Source organism: Eschrichtius robustus, chromosome 6 (genome assembly GCF_028021215.1).
Source record: "Eschrichtius robustus isolate mEscRob2 chromosome 6, mEscRob2.pri, whole genome shotgun sequence".
NCBI lineage: Eukaryota > Metazoa > Chordata > Mammalia > Artiodactyla > Eschrichtiidae > Eschrichtius > Eschrichtius robustus.
Window position 1 is genome coordinate 112,248,337 of NC_090829.1, and position 17,477 is coordinate 112,265,813.

Here is a 17,477-nt window from a genome sequence, read left to right on the forward strand (position 1 = left end):
AATAAAACTTTATAGATAATGAAATGGGATTGTGTTAGAAGTTACATTGTACGGATCTGGAATATTAACTCTATAAAATAAGGGAAGAAAATCAAGGTTGTTCTTTTATGACTAAAGTAGTGTTAAATTATTTCTTAAAGTTTAGCAAGAGCATGCATAGATCAAAACCCAAGGAGGATACTGCCATAGGAAAATAATGATTAGGATGTTCAGAGTAGGCGTCTCAATCTTTCTCAGAAGCAAATTCATAAAATTTTAAAAAGTGTGTAGTCCTCAAATAGTTCAATGTACTGTCCAATCAAACTTCAATGTTCAGATTATTTAAATAACAGGGAAAGTGTTTAGATTCTAGTGAGAACAAAGACATGGGAGAAAGGAATGGAAAAAAAGGTCAGAAAGGAAGAAAAGGCCAAGTTGGGTGTAAAAAGTAAGAAAGTAAATCGACCTACTTTTACATTTTTCATCACTTTAGACAGCAGTTTAAATGGTCCAGGGTCTATAATAATAATATAAAGAGCAGCTAATAACTTGAGCATTTTTCCCAGCACTGGGCACTGTGTTAAGCACGTGATGTACATTGCTTCTGTGAATCCTCACAGCAACCCTCTGATATATTACCTCCATTTTACCAGTGAGAAACTGAGCCTCCAGGAAATTCAGTAACTTGCTGGAAGACACACAGCTGGTAATTGGCAGAATCGGGTTTAGAATGCAATTGTTGGACCCCAAAGCCATGCACCCACTGTATTTTACTGTTTTAGGATGCTTTCTCCTATTCTTGTCTGTCTGCATGAAATAGCTTAGATGATGCTTACTTATGCTAATTGTCATCATTTTTCAGGAACTTTGAAGTATCCAATTATATTTTCCATTTATATATACATTGCATAGGACTCTATTAAAGGATGTATTAGAGTAAGTTTGGGTGAAGACGTTTCTTTATAGCCTATGTCAAAATTATTTTGAGTTCAAAAGCACAATATGTTTGTAAAAATTGTTGCATCTGCATGGTCAAAACTCATTTTGATTACAAAGTATGTGTTTAAAAGATGTACAAAAATCGGTTGTTTTTTCTTTTGCAGTTCTAAATAATTGCTATTGCTTCATCAAATAATTGAATTTATAAGTTCTTTGGGTAGTAATCTTTAATGGCACAGACAAAGACCAACAATTTTAGAGGGAGGTTAGTCTAGAAGTGTGGGCATATTTTTTCCTTTCTTGAGTTGCTGAGAAACTGACATTTGTTAGTTCAAGTTATATAATCTTCTAGGACAAAGAAAAGTTCCTAATTAGGTTAGTCAAAGAATTCTGTAAAGTATTTAGAATAATATTTCTATTTGCATGGAGAAATATGTAGTGCTCAATATTTTAAATTATTCAATTTGGTGCCTAAGAATGATTTGCATGAAAATACATTTCAAAAAGCATAGCTATCCATTAATTTACATGGTAGATTATATTTGAGCCCCTCATCCTTTGAGTTTACTTTATTGTTATTCTGCATTGTACAATTTCTAAGAATGGATAGTTAAGGAAGTAAGCTTGCAGGAATTGGAGTTTATTTTTTAGGCTAAAATCAGAAACCTACTGATGAAACAAGCACATTCTAAATTATACTAGAAATATACTTTTGTTTTGCACTTAATTAAAACATGTGGTTGTCATTTAAACTTTTAATGAAAACAGTGTTCACAAACTTGAATGCATGTGTAGCTCATGCATTGAAGTTGTTGCTGTTTACAAGGACAATAAAATTTTAATATAAACTAATAAAAATTTTTAAAAATATATTGTACCCTTAAAGGGAAGTTCCACTTGCCTTTCGTTATATTTAAAATATACTTTGACTACATTCAGTAGTAAATTTCCTATTTATTTTTATTTTACCCTCTGTTTTAATTTTATTTTAGAAATATTATAATATTGGGGGAGTTTTTTTTTAATTAAAGTTAGTTAGGTAGAGCAAAAAGCTAAATGGATATTGTCTATTGAAAGTAATATACTCATAAATGTCCATTGCCCTATAATAGTTTCAAACAAATAATGAAAATATCATTTCCATTGGTGAATTTTTAAGTCATCGTATATTCTAGATGACAGAGCTAAAGATAGAAATGCCTAAATCAGATACACACATACACACACACACACACCTGCCTCACTCTAACACACATATACATTCATAGAACATACAGCAACACATCACAAAGTTTTTGCTACTTCTATATTTGGAAAGAGACCAGAGAGAGCAACTAAAGGTTATCATTTATGACCAATTCGGTGGTTCAGGACAATAAATGAGGTATAATTTAACTATATTTATAAAATAGAGAGACAGATCTATTTGAGACGCTATACAGCCATAACCTAAGATTTTGTGAATTGTGGCTGGCAATAAATAAAATTCAATTCATGAAACATAGAAAGGGGAGCATTATGTTAGAACATTGAGGCAAGTCCTGTGCTGGGTGGTTATCTTTAGACTGTTAAAAACATGAAATTATTTTTGTTTTCTACCACCTGTTCTTATACTGCCAGATGTTTATTCACAGTTCCTTAGAATTTCGTACCTACTGTTTTCTGCCTTTGATACAGATTCTCTCTCCTGGGGTCACTTAACTCCCAAAAGTTATTGCAATCATAATACTGTGGGTTGGTTGATTAAAGAATCAGGTCTAAAAATAACATACCAAATTCATATATTCTAAGTGTACATTTTTTTCACATTTTAACAAGTCTTCAATTGGGATGTGTCTTACAGTGATTAGCATGGTAGTGATATTTTTCTTTTTATTGGAGGTGTATAAAATAATTCATCTTAAAATTGAAGGTGTCTTAGATTTAAAGATATATGGTAACCTACCAGCTTTGCCATCTTCATGGCCACCTAGTCACTAGAGAACCCCTTTTATTGTCACTCAGTCTGAAACCTCAGGGTTTGTACCTTACAATAAATTTCCTTAGTTTCTTCAGCAGGAGTGAAGTGAGTTCAGTGCAGAATGATATAAACGATAGTACTTCTTACATCAAAATCCTTTTACTTTGAACAGACACTTTATCAAGTGGCCGAGCAAACACAGCAGCTTTTGAAGTATTTGAAGAACCATTGAATTTAAGAGTCTTCATGTCTTCACTCTTCTTTAATCTTATTAGTACAGGTCTTCAGAACATGGCTCTTCCTTGGTTCAAATGTAAGGACACATGATAAAATAATGCTTAAAACTTCTTATCTACTTCAGCCTGTTTATAGATATATCAAATACTTAGGAAGCTCTTGAATTTAAAATAAGAAGAAATAATATTTTAAAATGATATCCAAATGGATAGGGATCTATTTGATCTCCTTTTTTAAAAGAAAATCTCCATAAAAATTCTATCATTTTATCATTCTTCCCCTGCTGTATTTTCCCAAATTGAGCAAGGTACATTTTTTCAGTCCAATAATTTTATGTTCCCCAATCAAGTGACCAAATGAACCAACTAAACAAGAAATTGATCTAGAACAAATGCAATAAACCTCAGATATTCAGACTCCTTAAGTAATGTTAAGAATTACAGTCCTTTAACACCAATCTTTTAAATTTAATTAAACACTCAGATGGATATCACTTTATCTGTTTTCCTTGTTTTTATTCTTCATGTCATGTTCATTCCAACCTCTTTATGCTTAGAATCTCAAATTTAGAATTAAACAAGAAACTGCCTGCGAAAACACTTTGCCTGATTCTTGGCATAAAATAGGCATCCACTTGTGGAGAGTAGGGTAATTAGATCTGAATTTGACTTGTGTCTACATCCCAGCTCTGCCACTAAACTTATTGTGTGTCTTTGGACACAACTATTCTCCCTTTCCAAGTGTTTCCCCAAATTGAGCATCAGTTTCCTTACATTTGAGTACCATTAGTTGCACATCCAAAATCTCATTGGTTTATGTATGTCTCTCCATTTGCATTATCCAAGTTTAGCCATACTACTGTCCGTGAACCATTGTTAGGTCCCTGGCTGGTTTCTCTGACTTAGTCTTTCCTTTGTTCATCCTATTCTACCCTCAACCTTCAGGTTAATTTTTTTGATTGTCATAACCTTTCTCACAAACCTTCAATGTTCTCATACTTAATTACAAAATAAATCTTAACAGTCTAGCCTAGCCTTCAAAAGTTTTTGTTTACAGACTGTCAATCCTACCTTCCCTCCTTGGCTCTACCTCTCATTGCATATTGCTTTCTGCTTTATTTATAGACATTCATATGCGTTTCTAATCTCCCCTTAATAGGCTATGAGTTGCATGTGAACTAAAACCACATCTTAGTCATTTTTATTTTATATCTTGTACAGTGCCTCCTACGTTGTGTGTATTTATTAAGTGAATGGGAAAATAATTTCTCCTACTTTCCTCAAATATAAAAAATAAGATGTAATTTGGCCTTTCTTGGTGAATCAGAATTGTCATCCTGAATATCAGTTTCAAAGATGTATTGAGAAGCTATTATGAGAAGGAAGTCTGCTATGTGTTGGGAGATAGCTATGAATAAAAGAGATGTGAAGGTGTTGAGATGTCCTGCTAAATTTTTTTTATCCACTGTGGAACTGGAAACCACATGAACAAGGTAGTTTAAGTGTAAATTGGCTCTGAGTTATATTTTCAGAGGGATGTTCTTTAGTGGAAGACAGGGCTTTGCATTTTTTTAAGTTGACGCTTGAGTAGTAAGTTGTAGTAATTTACAATTATAAAGCTCTTTCACAGTCATTACTTTTAAATTGTTGGAATTTCTGGAGTTTAAGGGTTGTGTTTTCTAAAGGACGTGGTTGTATCCCCTGGGTAATAGAGACACAGGGCTGGGGAATTCCAAAAGTGGCCACAGCAGAATTTTTTTCTTTGAATTATAGATCAGAGAAATATGTCTAAACTGATATTTTGAAACTTTATGGCTTTTGTAAGCTTTTTCTTTATAGCTATAAATTATAGATTAAGTGAGTAGATTCTAACCATTTTCAGTGTGATGATCCCCTTCAATGTCAAAAAGAAATTGGTTCTTATATAACAATTGTTCTTTCAGTATCTTTGATGGAGAAAATATATTTAAAAACTTACTACAAATTCTGTAGGGGTATTGGTGCTGTGTGGGTCCCACGTCACGTGCATGTGTGTATCTATGTGTGTCTGTGTATTTGTGTGTGTTTGTGTGTGCTCACATGTACATGAGAAAGAGGGAGTGAGGGAATGCCTGAGCGAGAGAAGAGAAAAACAAAAATCCAATTGCCCAGATAACCTCTTTAAACATGTTTATGCTAAGCAGTGTTCCTAAAAGATGGGGTTTCCTGATTTTTGTGTCAACTATGAATTGGCATTTTCCATTGGCACTTGCCATCTACGTCTACAAGGATTAAATCATGAGTTGCTGCGTCTGCTGACTTTCAACACCCCCTGAAAGGAGTTCAGGTGGAGAGCAGAAATGAGGCACCCTGTGCTCTGGGAAAAACTGGCAGAACAGGGCTTCAGATGGTTAGATATTTTCAGGAGCCGATTTTATGAGCCCAATTCTTATATTTCCTCATATTTAGAAAAGCACTAAAATCCTTCATGGCAACGACTGCTCCCCATGACTAGCAGAAACTTTCTGCAAAAAAATATGTGTGTGATTGCAGGTATTCCCCCTTCACCAAAATCGCATATATACTGACCTTCCCCCCTGCCTCTTTGGAGCAGTTTCTCAGAGCTATCTGGGATGCTGTCGCCCAGGCTGCAGTCCTCATTTTGCCCCAAATAAAACTTAACTCGCAACTCTCACATTGTGCATTTTTTAAGTTGACACTTGAGTAGTATGTTGTAGTAATTCACAATTATAAAGCTCTTTCGCAATCATTACTTTTAATCTAGTGTTTTAAATTGTTGGAATTTCTGGAGTTTAAGGGTTGTGTTTTCTAAAGGACGTGGTTGTATCCCCTGGGTAATAGAGACACAGGGCTGGGGAATTCCAAAAGTGGCCACAGCAGAATTTTTTTCTTTAAATTATAGATCAGAGAAATATGTCTAAACTGATATTTTGAAACTTTATGGCTTTTGTAAGCTTTTTCTTTATAGCTATAAATTATAGATTAAGTGAGTAGATTCTAACCATTTTCAGTGTGATGATCCCTTTCAATGTCAAAAAGAAATTGGTTCTTATGTAACAACTGTTCTTTCGGTATCCTTGATTGAGAAAACATATCAAAAAACTTACTACAAATTCTGTGACTTTTTAAATGAATTTATATCTCATTCATCAAAAAAGTGCACATTCTTTGAAATACAGTACCAAATGGGTATAATAACATAATTTAGTCTTCAGACAATGTACATATAGAATCCCAGCCATTTTAATAACATAATTACTCATTCCGTGAGACCCTTATAACACAATGACCAGTGATTATCAACCCACAGGCTGGGAATCAGTGCTTTTCATGATATACTTGCTGTCTTCAGTCACAACTACCAATAATCTATGCTGTTAACCAATAATTTAATAATTGATACTGTATTTCAAGTGTTTTAGAAAGGATTCTAGGTCATTATTCTCTAAACTGTATTGTACTCCTTTTGTTTTTGTTTAATGCTTTTTGAAGACTGTGAAAGTATTTAATGAACTAGGATGAAGAACCAAAGCTAAGCTTCTACTTTAGTAGTTCCTTTCATTCCACAATGCTTCATTTATTTACCATGCCCCTAATGATTTATTTTCACTGTCCGTATTTCCCCATTAAATAAATCCATATGCTCAAATCATGTGCAGCTCTATTGAGTGACTTTAGAATGAATGAGCTTGTGCCCAGTAGACATCTTTTGAACTCAGTCTTTCTCCCTCTCCCTCTCTTTTAAACACAGTAACATGCTGATTACAGTATTAGTCAAAATTTGCATCAGAGTAGGCTGACCTGGATTGACTGAAATGGCGCCACCACTCCCAGCAAAAGTTCCTGTGGTGCGTCCATTTGCATCTCTTACCCAAACAGAGGTCCCCTAGGCATGAAAATGATGGTCATAGTTTGTTATCCGCATGCACTTTTTTTTTTCCCATGTACTTTTAATGTGATAACTTTAGCTGTAATGAAAATATACAAACGTTTCTGAGATTAAATATTTATATACGAGGAAAAGAAAATACAAAGCACCTAGACACCTATCTGTCTCCCTCCTTAGGCTAGAAGAAACTTAAATTTCTAGGTACCCATTTATATTTACTTGTGGATTTTTTAATCAAGTATCATTTCTAGACTTTCTGAGCATAAGTTTGAACATAATAACCATAGCTGTTATTTTGTTATAAATACAATAATGCTAACATGCATAATAGCTCATTGTGAAAAATCAGATGTTAAGTTGTAGCAGATCACATGACTGCAACATGAATCCACCTGTGGCATGATGGATAGTATGTTTGCATGATCTTGTGCATTATTAGAAACATGCTGCTTGTAACCAAGGGGAAAGACTAAGCCTACTTGGTCTTCAGACCACACATGGACCCTTAGTTCACTTCTGTGTTCCTCACTTTATCATCCAGGATCTAGCAAACTGCAATGAATTCAGAGATGGGGAAATAGTAAAAAGCCATATCAAATGAGTAATGATCAAAGGTTCTGGGATTACATTTAGTAAGTATTTAGTTATGTATGCAGAGGACACATGGAGACAAAATAGCTATTGTTAAATGTTTGAGAATTACTGTATTTTGAACTTATTCTTTATGGCTGTTCTGGGTAGAAAAAGTCCCAAGAAATCAAAATTCTGTTCAATATGGAGAAGAATTTCTAACAAATGGAATTAGTTACATGAAGAGGAAAGTAGATTCTTCATTAATAGGTATGGATGATCATGTGACGAGCTGTGATAAAAGGATAACAAGGATCCCATGGGTGTGTGGACTAGATAGCCTATAAAGCCCCTTTCAAACATGATAAACTCAAACTCAGAAATCTTAGAGAAGAAATGAGAACATAGCACAAATCATCATTAAACAGTTTTCAAAATACTCGCTTTTAAATCCTGTCTCAGAAATGTTTTATAATGTCTCATTCAACTCCTAAACCGTTGTGATTCCTTAAGAACTGTACGTACAAAATTGTGCTAGATTCAGATGCAGCGGAATATGGAGGACACCAGAGACTGGACCACGATACCGATTTCTTTTCTAAACCTTTTGAACATAATAACCATCCCTATTCTCTTTTGGTAAGTAAGATTTTTAAGGTATTTTTCATTTCATTTAAATTTAATTCTGTATTTTCAAAATGATGTGTTTTTGTCCAAGGAAACAACTCTTCAACAAGTAAGCAACATGCAGACAAGGCAGGGAGTAGGGAAAGAGGATTGCCCTAAAAAAAATAGATGCAACGTGTGGTGCTAGACTGAACTGGGTTTTGGAAAAACAAATAATAAAGGATATTTAGCTGACAATTGAGGAAATTTGAATATTAATAGGATTAAAAATTATTTCTCAAAAAATAAGAGGAAGGCACATTTTAGTTTTCTTTCTATTATGAATATTTCTATTTTTATACAATTTACTTTCCTTCTGTTCTTGCTTTCTCTGTAATATTTTACATTAAGCAGATTTCTACATTATTGGTTATCTAATGAAGTTTAAAACACCTTAAAAGAATCTATATATACATTTTTTTCTTTCATGTAGTTATTGATGACTGAATTCATTCTAGTTATAAAATTCTCTGGTTTCCTTATATTACTGAGTAGAGTGTTGTATTATATTAACTAACTTTTACTTTGTGATGTTGACACAATGAAAGAATATTGCTTTAAACTACTAAATTTAATTTCTTTTAAAAATGTAGAATAATATTTTGCCATTTGCAACAATATGGATGGACCTGGAGGGTATTATGCTTGGTGAAATAAGTCAGACAGAGAAAGACAAATACTGTTTGTTATCACTTATATGTGGAATCTGAAAAATAAACAAATGAATATAACAAAACAGAAATAGAGTCACAGATATAAGGAACAAACTAGTGGTTACCAGTGTGGGGAGGGAAGGGGGTAGCAGCAGGATGGGGGAGGGATTAAGAAGTACAAACTACTATGTATATAATAAATAAGCTGCAAGGATATATTGTACAGCACAGAGAATATAGCCAATATTTTATAATAACTATAAATGGAGTATAATATATAAAAATTTTGAATCACTATGTTGTACACCTGAAACTAATATTATAAATCAACTATATCTCAATAAAAAAAAAATGTTAATGTAGAATTTAGAAGCTCTGCAGATTTGGAGGAATTCTTCATTTAATTTATGGCCAAGTCCACATCTGCATTATATATGTTTTCCTTTTCCTGACTAGTCATATATCTATCTTTCTTCCTCTTCCCTCTTCTCTCTGTCTCAGATCTGCATTTTTTTGTTTGTTTCACAATAAAAGGTCTTGGATTAAGATTTAAGTCAGAAAGAGAAAAACAAATATCGTATATTAACACATGTATGTGGAATCTAGAAAAATGGCACAGATGAACCTATTTGCAGGGCAGGAATAGAAAGGCAGACATAGAGAATCGACGTGCGGACATGGAGGGAGTAAGGGGAGGGTGGGATGAATTGGGAGGTAAAGTTTGACATAAATACACTACCATGCATAAAATACGTAGCTAGTGGGAACCTGCCGTATAGCACAGGGAGCTCAGCTCGGTGCTCTGTGATGGCCTAGTTGGGTGGGATGATGGGGGGAGAGAGGTCTAAGAGGGAGGGGATGTGTGTATGCGTATGGCTGATTCACTTCAATGTGGGGCAGAAACTAACACAACATTGTAAAGCAATTATACTCCAATAAAGAAAAAAGAAAAAAAGAAAAAGAAAAGATTTGTTTCACTTATGTGAGGCCAGGATGTATCCCACAAATGTATGGCTTTATCATTGCTGTTAAATTCTCTCATCTTTTTTTTAAGTTTGGGTAAAAGTCAAGCATGAGAATCTGTTTGGTACCCCTGGCTCCTCCATTTTTCTACTATATTCCCAGCTCTTAGGGTGGTACCAGCACCTTACTTTGTGAGCTGCCATATTATATATGTCAAAGACAGTGGCATAAAATAAATAAAACGAGCAGGGATGAGCAAGATTAAGTTGTTGATTATCAGCTCTGAGGAAAGTCAGTAGCCTTGGGAAACCTAGGTGTTACCCTATGTGTGTGTTGAGGTGGGGTGTTGATGATGATGTTGATATGGCTTAGATAGAGATCTAGATTGATGTGTATTTTCAAGAGGGAGGGCTCAGAGCTGCTAGTGGATTCTATCTCCAAAGAATGATTGCTGTAGTTTGTCAGAACATTCAGTTTTGACATGTAAAATAAGACTGATACAAATAGTTTCTGAAATGAATAAGAAAATGATCTTAAAGCTCTGAAATAACCAAAAGAGTTAGAGACCCCTGAGGGGTTAGGGAAGGTGACAGCTCATAAAGAGGAGTCATGGAGAAGTAGCACCCACTTGTGATAAAGCTGAACTTGAACCAGTTGAACTAGACTGAAAGGGTTTTGAAAGTTTCAGATAGCAAAAATGTTATATAGCCCACTTTCCTAAAGGTTCATGTATCCAAAGAGGGTTCTCCTGGGGAGGGAAGCCTGGTAATATAGTAAAAAAGACCACAAAATGTCATGGCAGGGAATTTGGGATCAAGTCCCCAGCCTGCCATTTACCAGCTATGAGAACTTGAGTAATTTGATCTTTTTGTGCCTCAGTTTCCCTGTCTGCATAGTGAGGATTAATAATAGTATCCTGCCTACAGCAAGAGGTTCTTGCGAGGCATAAATTAATTAACATAGCCAAGCTTTGGGGAAACTGCAAAATGCTACTGCACATGTATTCAAAAGTTACTATTGTTGTGGCTATTCAATAATTATTTAGGTATTTTAAGCATGTCAAGACACTAGGTGCTTTGAGGATATTCTCCCAATTTTGGAAAAATTATCATCTTAGGCGAGGGCTTGCAATCTTTGAGGGTGGGCAAAAAATATCTTGACATCCTTTTGATTTTTTAAGAGCAAAGATATTCTGTTATAATTAAAACAAGCCAAGTAACCAGTGGCAGCAACAGTCAGGAGATTACTTTTCAAGCACTAATTGAATTGATCTTCCAAATATGGACTGTGCAGTTCTAAATTAGCAGGTGGAATGGAGAAGGTCAGATAAGTCTCCATACCAGGTAGAGGAATACAGTACTGCAAGCACATGAGAAATAGAATAGAGCTTCAACACTGCCTGTAATAGAATTCTGATCCAACTCGGTCAAAAGGTAAAGATTGGCCCTGTCTTCTCAGCAGCAACATCTTGTTTCCGATAACTACTGATGCTTTAGGACTGACTCATTTTATTTTTTAAAATTTTTTATGTTTTTTTATTGGGGTATAGCTGTTTTCCAGTGTTGTGCTACTTTCTACTGTACAGCGAAGTGGAGTTACCTGTGCTATACAGCAGGTTCTTATTAGTTATCTATTTTATGCATATTAGTGTATATGTGTCCATCCCAATCACTGAGTTCATCACACCCCCCAACACTTACGCCCTGCTTTTCCCCCTTGGTGTCCTTACATTTGTTCTCTACATCTGTGTCTCTATTTCTGCTTTGCAAACAGGTTCATCTGTACCATTTTTCTAGATTCCACATATATGTGTTAATATACAATATTTGTTTTTCTTTTTCTGGCTTACTTCACTGTATGACACTCTCTAGGTCCATCCACACCTATACAAATAATCCAATTTCGTGACTTTTTATGGCTGAGTAATATTCCATTGTACAAATATACCACATCTTCTTTATCCATTTGTCTGTCAATGGACATTTAGGTTGCTTCCATGACCTAGCTATTGTAAATAGTGCTGCAATGAACATTGGGGTGCATGTGTCTTTTTGAATTATGGTTTTCTCTGGGTATATGCCCAGTAGTGGGATTGCTGAGTCATATGGTAATTCTATTTTTAGTTTTTTAAGGAACCTCCATCTGTTCTCCATAGTGGATGTACCAGTTTACATACCCACCAACAGTGCAAGAGGGTTCCCTTTTCTCCACACCCTCTGCAGCATGTATTGTTTGTAGATTTTCTGATGATGCCCATTCTAACCAGTGTGAGGTGATACCTCATTGTAGTTTTGATTTGCATTTCTCTAATAATTAGTGATGTTGAACAGCTTTTCTTGTGCCTCTTAGCCATCTGTATGTCTTCTTTGGAGAAATGTCTGTTTAGGTCTTCTGCCCATTTTTGGATTGTGTTGTTTGTTTTTTTAATATTGAGCTAAATGAGCTGTTTATATATTTTGGAGATTAATCCTTTGTCCGTTGATTTGTTTGCAAATATTTTCTCCCATTCTGAGGGTTGTCTTCTTGTCTTGTTTATAGTTTCCTTTGCTGTGCAAAAGTTTTTAACTTTCATTAGGCCCATTTGTTTATTTTGTTTCTATTTCCATTACTCTAGGAGGTGGGTCAAAAAAGATCTTGCTGTGATTTATGTCAAAGAGTGTTCTTCCTATGTTTTCCTCTAAGAGTTTTATACTGTCCGGTTTTACACTTAAGTAAGTCTTTAATCCATTTTGGGGTTTTTTTTGTGTATGGTGTTAGGGAGTGTTCTAATTTCATTCTTTTGCATGTAGCTGTCCAGTTTTCCCAGCACCACTTATGGAAGAGACTGTCTTTTCTCCACTGTATATCCTTGCCTCCTTTGTCATAGGTTAGTTGACCATAGGTGCGTGAGTTAATCTCTGGGCTTTCTATCCTGTTCCACTGATCTTTATTTCTGGTTTTCTGCCAGTATCATATTATCTTGATTACTGTAGCTTTGTGGTATAGTATGAAGGCAGGGAGACTGATTCCTCCAGCTCCATTTTTTTTTTTTCTCAAGATTGCTTTGCCTATTCAGGGTCTTTTGTGTCTCCACACAAATTTTAAGATTTTTTGTTCTAGTTCTGTAAAAAATGCCATTGGTATTTTTACAGGGACTGCATTGAATCTGTAGATTGCTTTGGGTAGTATAGTCATTTTCACAATATTGATTCTTCCAATCCAAGAACATGGTATATCTCTCCATCAGTTTGTGTCATCTTTGATTTCTTTCACCAGTGTCTTATAGTTTTCTGAGTACAGGTCTTTTACCTCCTAAGATAGGTTTATTCCTAGGTATTCTATTCATTCTGTTGCAATGGTGAGTAGAATTCTTTCCTGAATTTTTCTTTCTGATCTTTTGTTGTTAGTGTCTAGGAATGCAAGAGATTTCTGTGCATTAGTTTTATATCCTGCAACTTTACCAAATTCATTGATTAGCTCTAGTAGTTTTCTGGTGGCATCTTTAGGATTTTCTATGTATAATATCATGTCCTCTGAAAGGAGTGACAGTTTTACTTCTTCTTTTCCATTTTGTATTCCTTTTATTTCTTTGTTTTCTCTGATTGACAGGGCTAGGGCTTCCAAAACTATGTTGAATAACAGTGGTGAGAGTGGACATCCTTGTCTTTTTCCTGATCTCAGAGGAAATGCTTTCAGTTTTTCACCATTGAGAATGATGTTTGCTGTGGGTTTGTCATATATGGCCTTTATTATGTTGAGGTAGGTTCCCTCTATGCCCACTTTCTGGAGAGTTTTTACCATAAATGGGTGTTGAATTTTGTCAAAAGCTTTTTCTGCATCTATTGAGATGATCATATGGTTTTTCTCCTTCAATTTGTTAATATGGTGTATCACATTGATTGATTTGCATATATTGAAGAATCCTTGCATCCCTGGGATAAACCCCACTTGATCATGGTGTATGATCCTTTTAATGTGCTGTTGGATTCTCTTTGCTAGTATTTTGTTGAGGATTTTTGCATCTATATTCATCAGTGATATTGGTCTGTAATTTTTTTTTTTTTTTTTTGTAGTATCTTTTTCTGGTTTTGGTATCAGGGTGATGGTAGCCTTGTAGAATGAGTTTGAGAGTGTTCCTTCCTCTGCAATTTTTTGGAAGAGTTTGAGAAGGATGGGTGTTAGCTTTTCTCTAAATGTTTGATAGAATTCACCTGTGAAGCCATCTGGTCCTGGACTTTTGTTTGTTGGAAGATTTTTAATCACAGTTTCAATTTCATTACTTGTGATTGGTCTGTTCATATTTTCTGCTTCTTCCTGGTTCAGTCTTGGAAGGTTATACCTTTCTAAGAATTTGTCCATTTCTTCCAGGTTGTCCATTTTATTGGCATAGAGTTGCTTGTAGTAGTCTCTTAGGATGCTTTGTATTTCTGCAGTGTCTGTTGTAACTTGTCCTCTTTCATTTCTAATTTTATTGATTTGAGTCTTCTCCCTGTTTTTCTTGATGAGTCTGGCTAAAGGTTTATCAATTTTGTTTATCTTTGCAAAGAACCAGCTTTTAGTTTTATTGATCTTTGCTATTGTTTCCTTTGTTTCTATTTCATTTATTTCTGCTCTGATCTTAATGATTTCTTTTCTTCTACTAATTTTGGGGTTTTGTTTGTTCTTCTTTCTGTAGTTCCTTTAGGTGTAAGGTTAGATTGTTTATTTGAAAATTTTCTTGTTTCTTGAGGTAGGATTGTATTGCTATAAACTTCCATCTTAGAACTGCTTTTGCTGCATCCCATAGGTTTTGGGTCATCGTGTTTTCCTTGTCATTTGTCTCTAGGTATTTTTTGATTTCCTCTTTGATTTCTTCAGTGATCTCTTGGTTACTTAGTAGCGTATTGTTTAGCCTCCATATGTTCGTGTTTTTTACGTTTTTTTCCCTGTAATCGATTTCTAATCTCATAGCATTGTGGTCAGAAAAGAAGTTTGATACAATTTCAGTTTTCTTCAATTTACCGAGGCTTCATTTGTGACCCAAGATGTGATCTATCCTGGAGAATGTTCTATGTGCACTTGAGAAGAAAGTGTAATCTGCGGTTTTCAGATGGAATGCCCTATAAATATCAATTAAATCTATCTGGTTTATTGTGTCATATAAAGCTTGTGTTTCCTTATTAATTTTCTCTCTGGATGAGCTGTCCTTTGGTGTAAGTGAGGTGTTAAAGTCCTCCACTAATATTGTGTTACTGTCAATTTCCCCTTTTATAGCTGTTAGCATTTGCCTTATGTATTGAGATTCTCCTATGTTGGGTGCATATATATTTATAATTGTTATATCTTCTTCTTGGATTGATCCCTTGATCATTATGTCGTGTCCTTCCTTGTCTCTTGTAACATTCTTTATTTTAAAGTCTATTTTATCTGATATGAGTATTGCTACTTTATCTTTCTTTTGATTTCCATTTGCATGGAATATCTTTTTCCATCCCCTCACTTTCAGTCTGTATGTGTCCCTAGGTCTGAAATGGGTCTCTTGTAGACAGCATAAGGTATACGTCTTGTTTTTGTATCCATTCAGCGAGCCTGTGTCTTTTGGTTGGAGCATTTAATCCATGCACATTTAAGGTAATTATCAATATGTATGTACCTATTACCATTTTCTTAATTGTTTTGGGGGTGCTTTTGTAGGTCCTTTTCTTCTCTTGTGTTTCCGACTTAGAGAAGTTCCTTTAGCATTTGTTGTAGAGCTGGTTTGGTGGTGCTGAATTCTCTTAGCTTTTGCTTGTCTGTAAAGCTTTTGATTTCGCCATCCAATCTCAATGAGATCCTTGCTGGGTAGAGTATTCTTGGTTGTAGGTTGTTCTCTTTCATCACTTTAAATATATTGTAGCAGTCCCTTCTGGCTTGCAAAGTTTCTGCTAAGAAATCAGCTGTTAACCTTATGGGAGTTCCCTTGTACGTTATTTGTCATTCTTCCCTTGTTGCTTTTAATAATTTTTCTTTGTCTTTAATTTTTGTCAGTTTGATTACTATATGCCTTGGCGTGTTTCTCCTTGGATTTATCCTGCCTGGGACTCTCTGCACTTCCTGGACTTGGGTGGCTACTTACTTTCCCATGTGACGGAAGTTTTCAATTATAGTGTCTTGAAATGTTTTCTCAGGTCCTTTCTCTCTCTCTCTCTTCTCCTTCTGGGGCCCCTATAATGTAAATGTTTGTGCATTTCATGTTGTCCCAGAGGTCTCTTAGACTGTCTTCCTTTCTTTTCATTCTTTTTTCTTTATTCTGTTCTGCGGCAGTGAATTCCACCATTCTGTCTTCCAGGTCACTTATCTGTCCTTCTGCCTCAGTTATTCTGCTATTGATTCCTTCTAGTGTATTTTTCATTTCAGTTATTGTATTTTCATCTCTGTCTGTTTGTTCTTTAATTCTTCTAGGTCTTTGTTAAACATTTCTTACATCTTCCTGATTCTTGTCTCCATTCTTTTTCCAAGGTCCTAGGTCATCTTCACTATATTTATTCTGAATTCTTTTTCTGGAAGGTTGCCTATCTCTACTTCATTTAGTTGTTTTTCTGGGGTTTTATCTTGTTCCTTCATCTGGGACATAGTCCTCTGCCTTTTCATTTTGTCTATCTTTCTGTCATTGTGGTTTTCATTCTGCAGGCTGCCGGTTTGTAGCTCTTCTTGCTTCTGCTGTCTGCCCTCTGGTGGATGAGGCTATCTAAGAGGCTTGTGCAGGCTTCCTGATGATAGGGACCGGTGGTGGGTAGAGCTGGGTGTTGCTCTGGTGGGTAGAGCTCAGTAAAACTGTAATCCGCTTGTCTGCTGATGGGTGGGGCTGTGTTCCTTCCCTGGTGGTTGTTTGGCCTGAGGTGACCCAGCACTGGAGCCTGCAGGCTCTTTGGTGGGGCTAATAGCAGACTCTTGGAGGCCTCAAGCCAATGAATACTTCCCAGAACTTCTGCTGCCAGTGTCCTTGTCCCCGTGGTGAGCCACAGCCACCCCCTGCCTCTGCAGGATACCCTCCGGACCCTAGCAGGTAGGTCTGGTTTAGTCTCCTATGGGGTCACTGCTCTTTCCCCCGGGTCCTGGTGTGCACACTACTTTGTGTGTGCCCTCTAAGTGTGGAGTCTCTGTTTCCCCCCTGTCCTGTCGAAGTCCTGCAATCAAATCCCACTGGCCTTCAAAGTCCAGTTCTCTGGGGTTTCCTCCTCCCATTGCTGGACCCCAGGTTGGGAAGCCTGACGTAGGGCTCAGAACCTTCACTCCAGTAGGTGGACTTCTGTGGTTTAATTGTTCTCCAGTTTGTGAGTTGCCCACCCAGTGGTTATGAGATTTGATTTTATCATGATTGCGCCCCTCCTACCATTTCATTGTGGCTTCTCCTTTGTCTCTGGATGTGGGGTATCTTTTTTGGTGAGTTCCAGTGTCTTTCTGTCGATGATTGTTCAGCAATTAGTTGTGGTTCTAGTGCTCTTGCAAGAGGGAGTGAGTGCATGTCCTTCTACTCTGCCATCTTGAACCAATCTAGGAATGACTCATTTTAAATAAGTCTTTAGACTCCAGATGAAGTGATCACTGGTTTTAATGTAAAAATAAGGGAACCCAATAAATCAACTGTACTTCAATTAAGAAAAAAATTGGTTGGTGGTTAGGGA

General features: G+C 35.8%; 1 protein-coding gene across 1 annotated transcript in view; it reads left to right on the forward strand.

Annotated features, from left to right (window-relative positions):
• Window positions 1–17,477, forward strand: part of GBE1 (1,4-alpha-glucan branching enzyme 1) — a 291,409-nt gene that overhangs the window by 267,555 nt on the left and 6,377 nt on the right. The window contains exon 15 of the mRNA XM_068546910.1: window positions 8,095–8,212. Coding sequence (XP_068403011.1) covers window positions 8,095–8,212 — 118 coding nt within the window. The remainder of the gene's footprint in view (window positions 1–8,094; window positions 8,213–17,477) is intronic.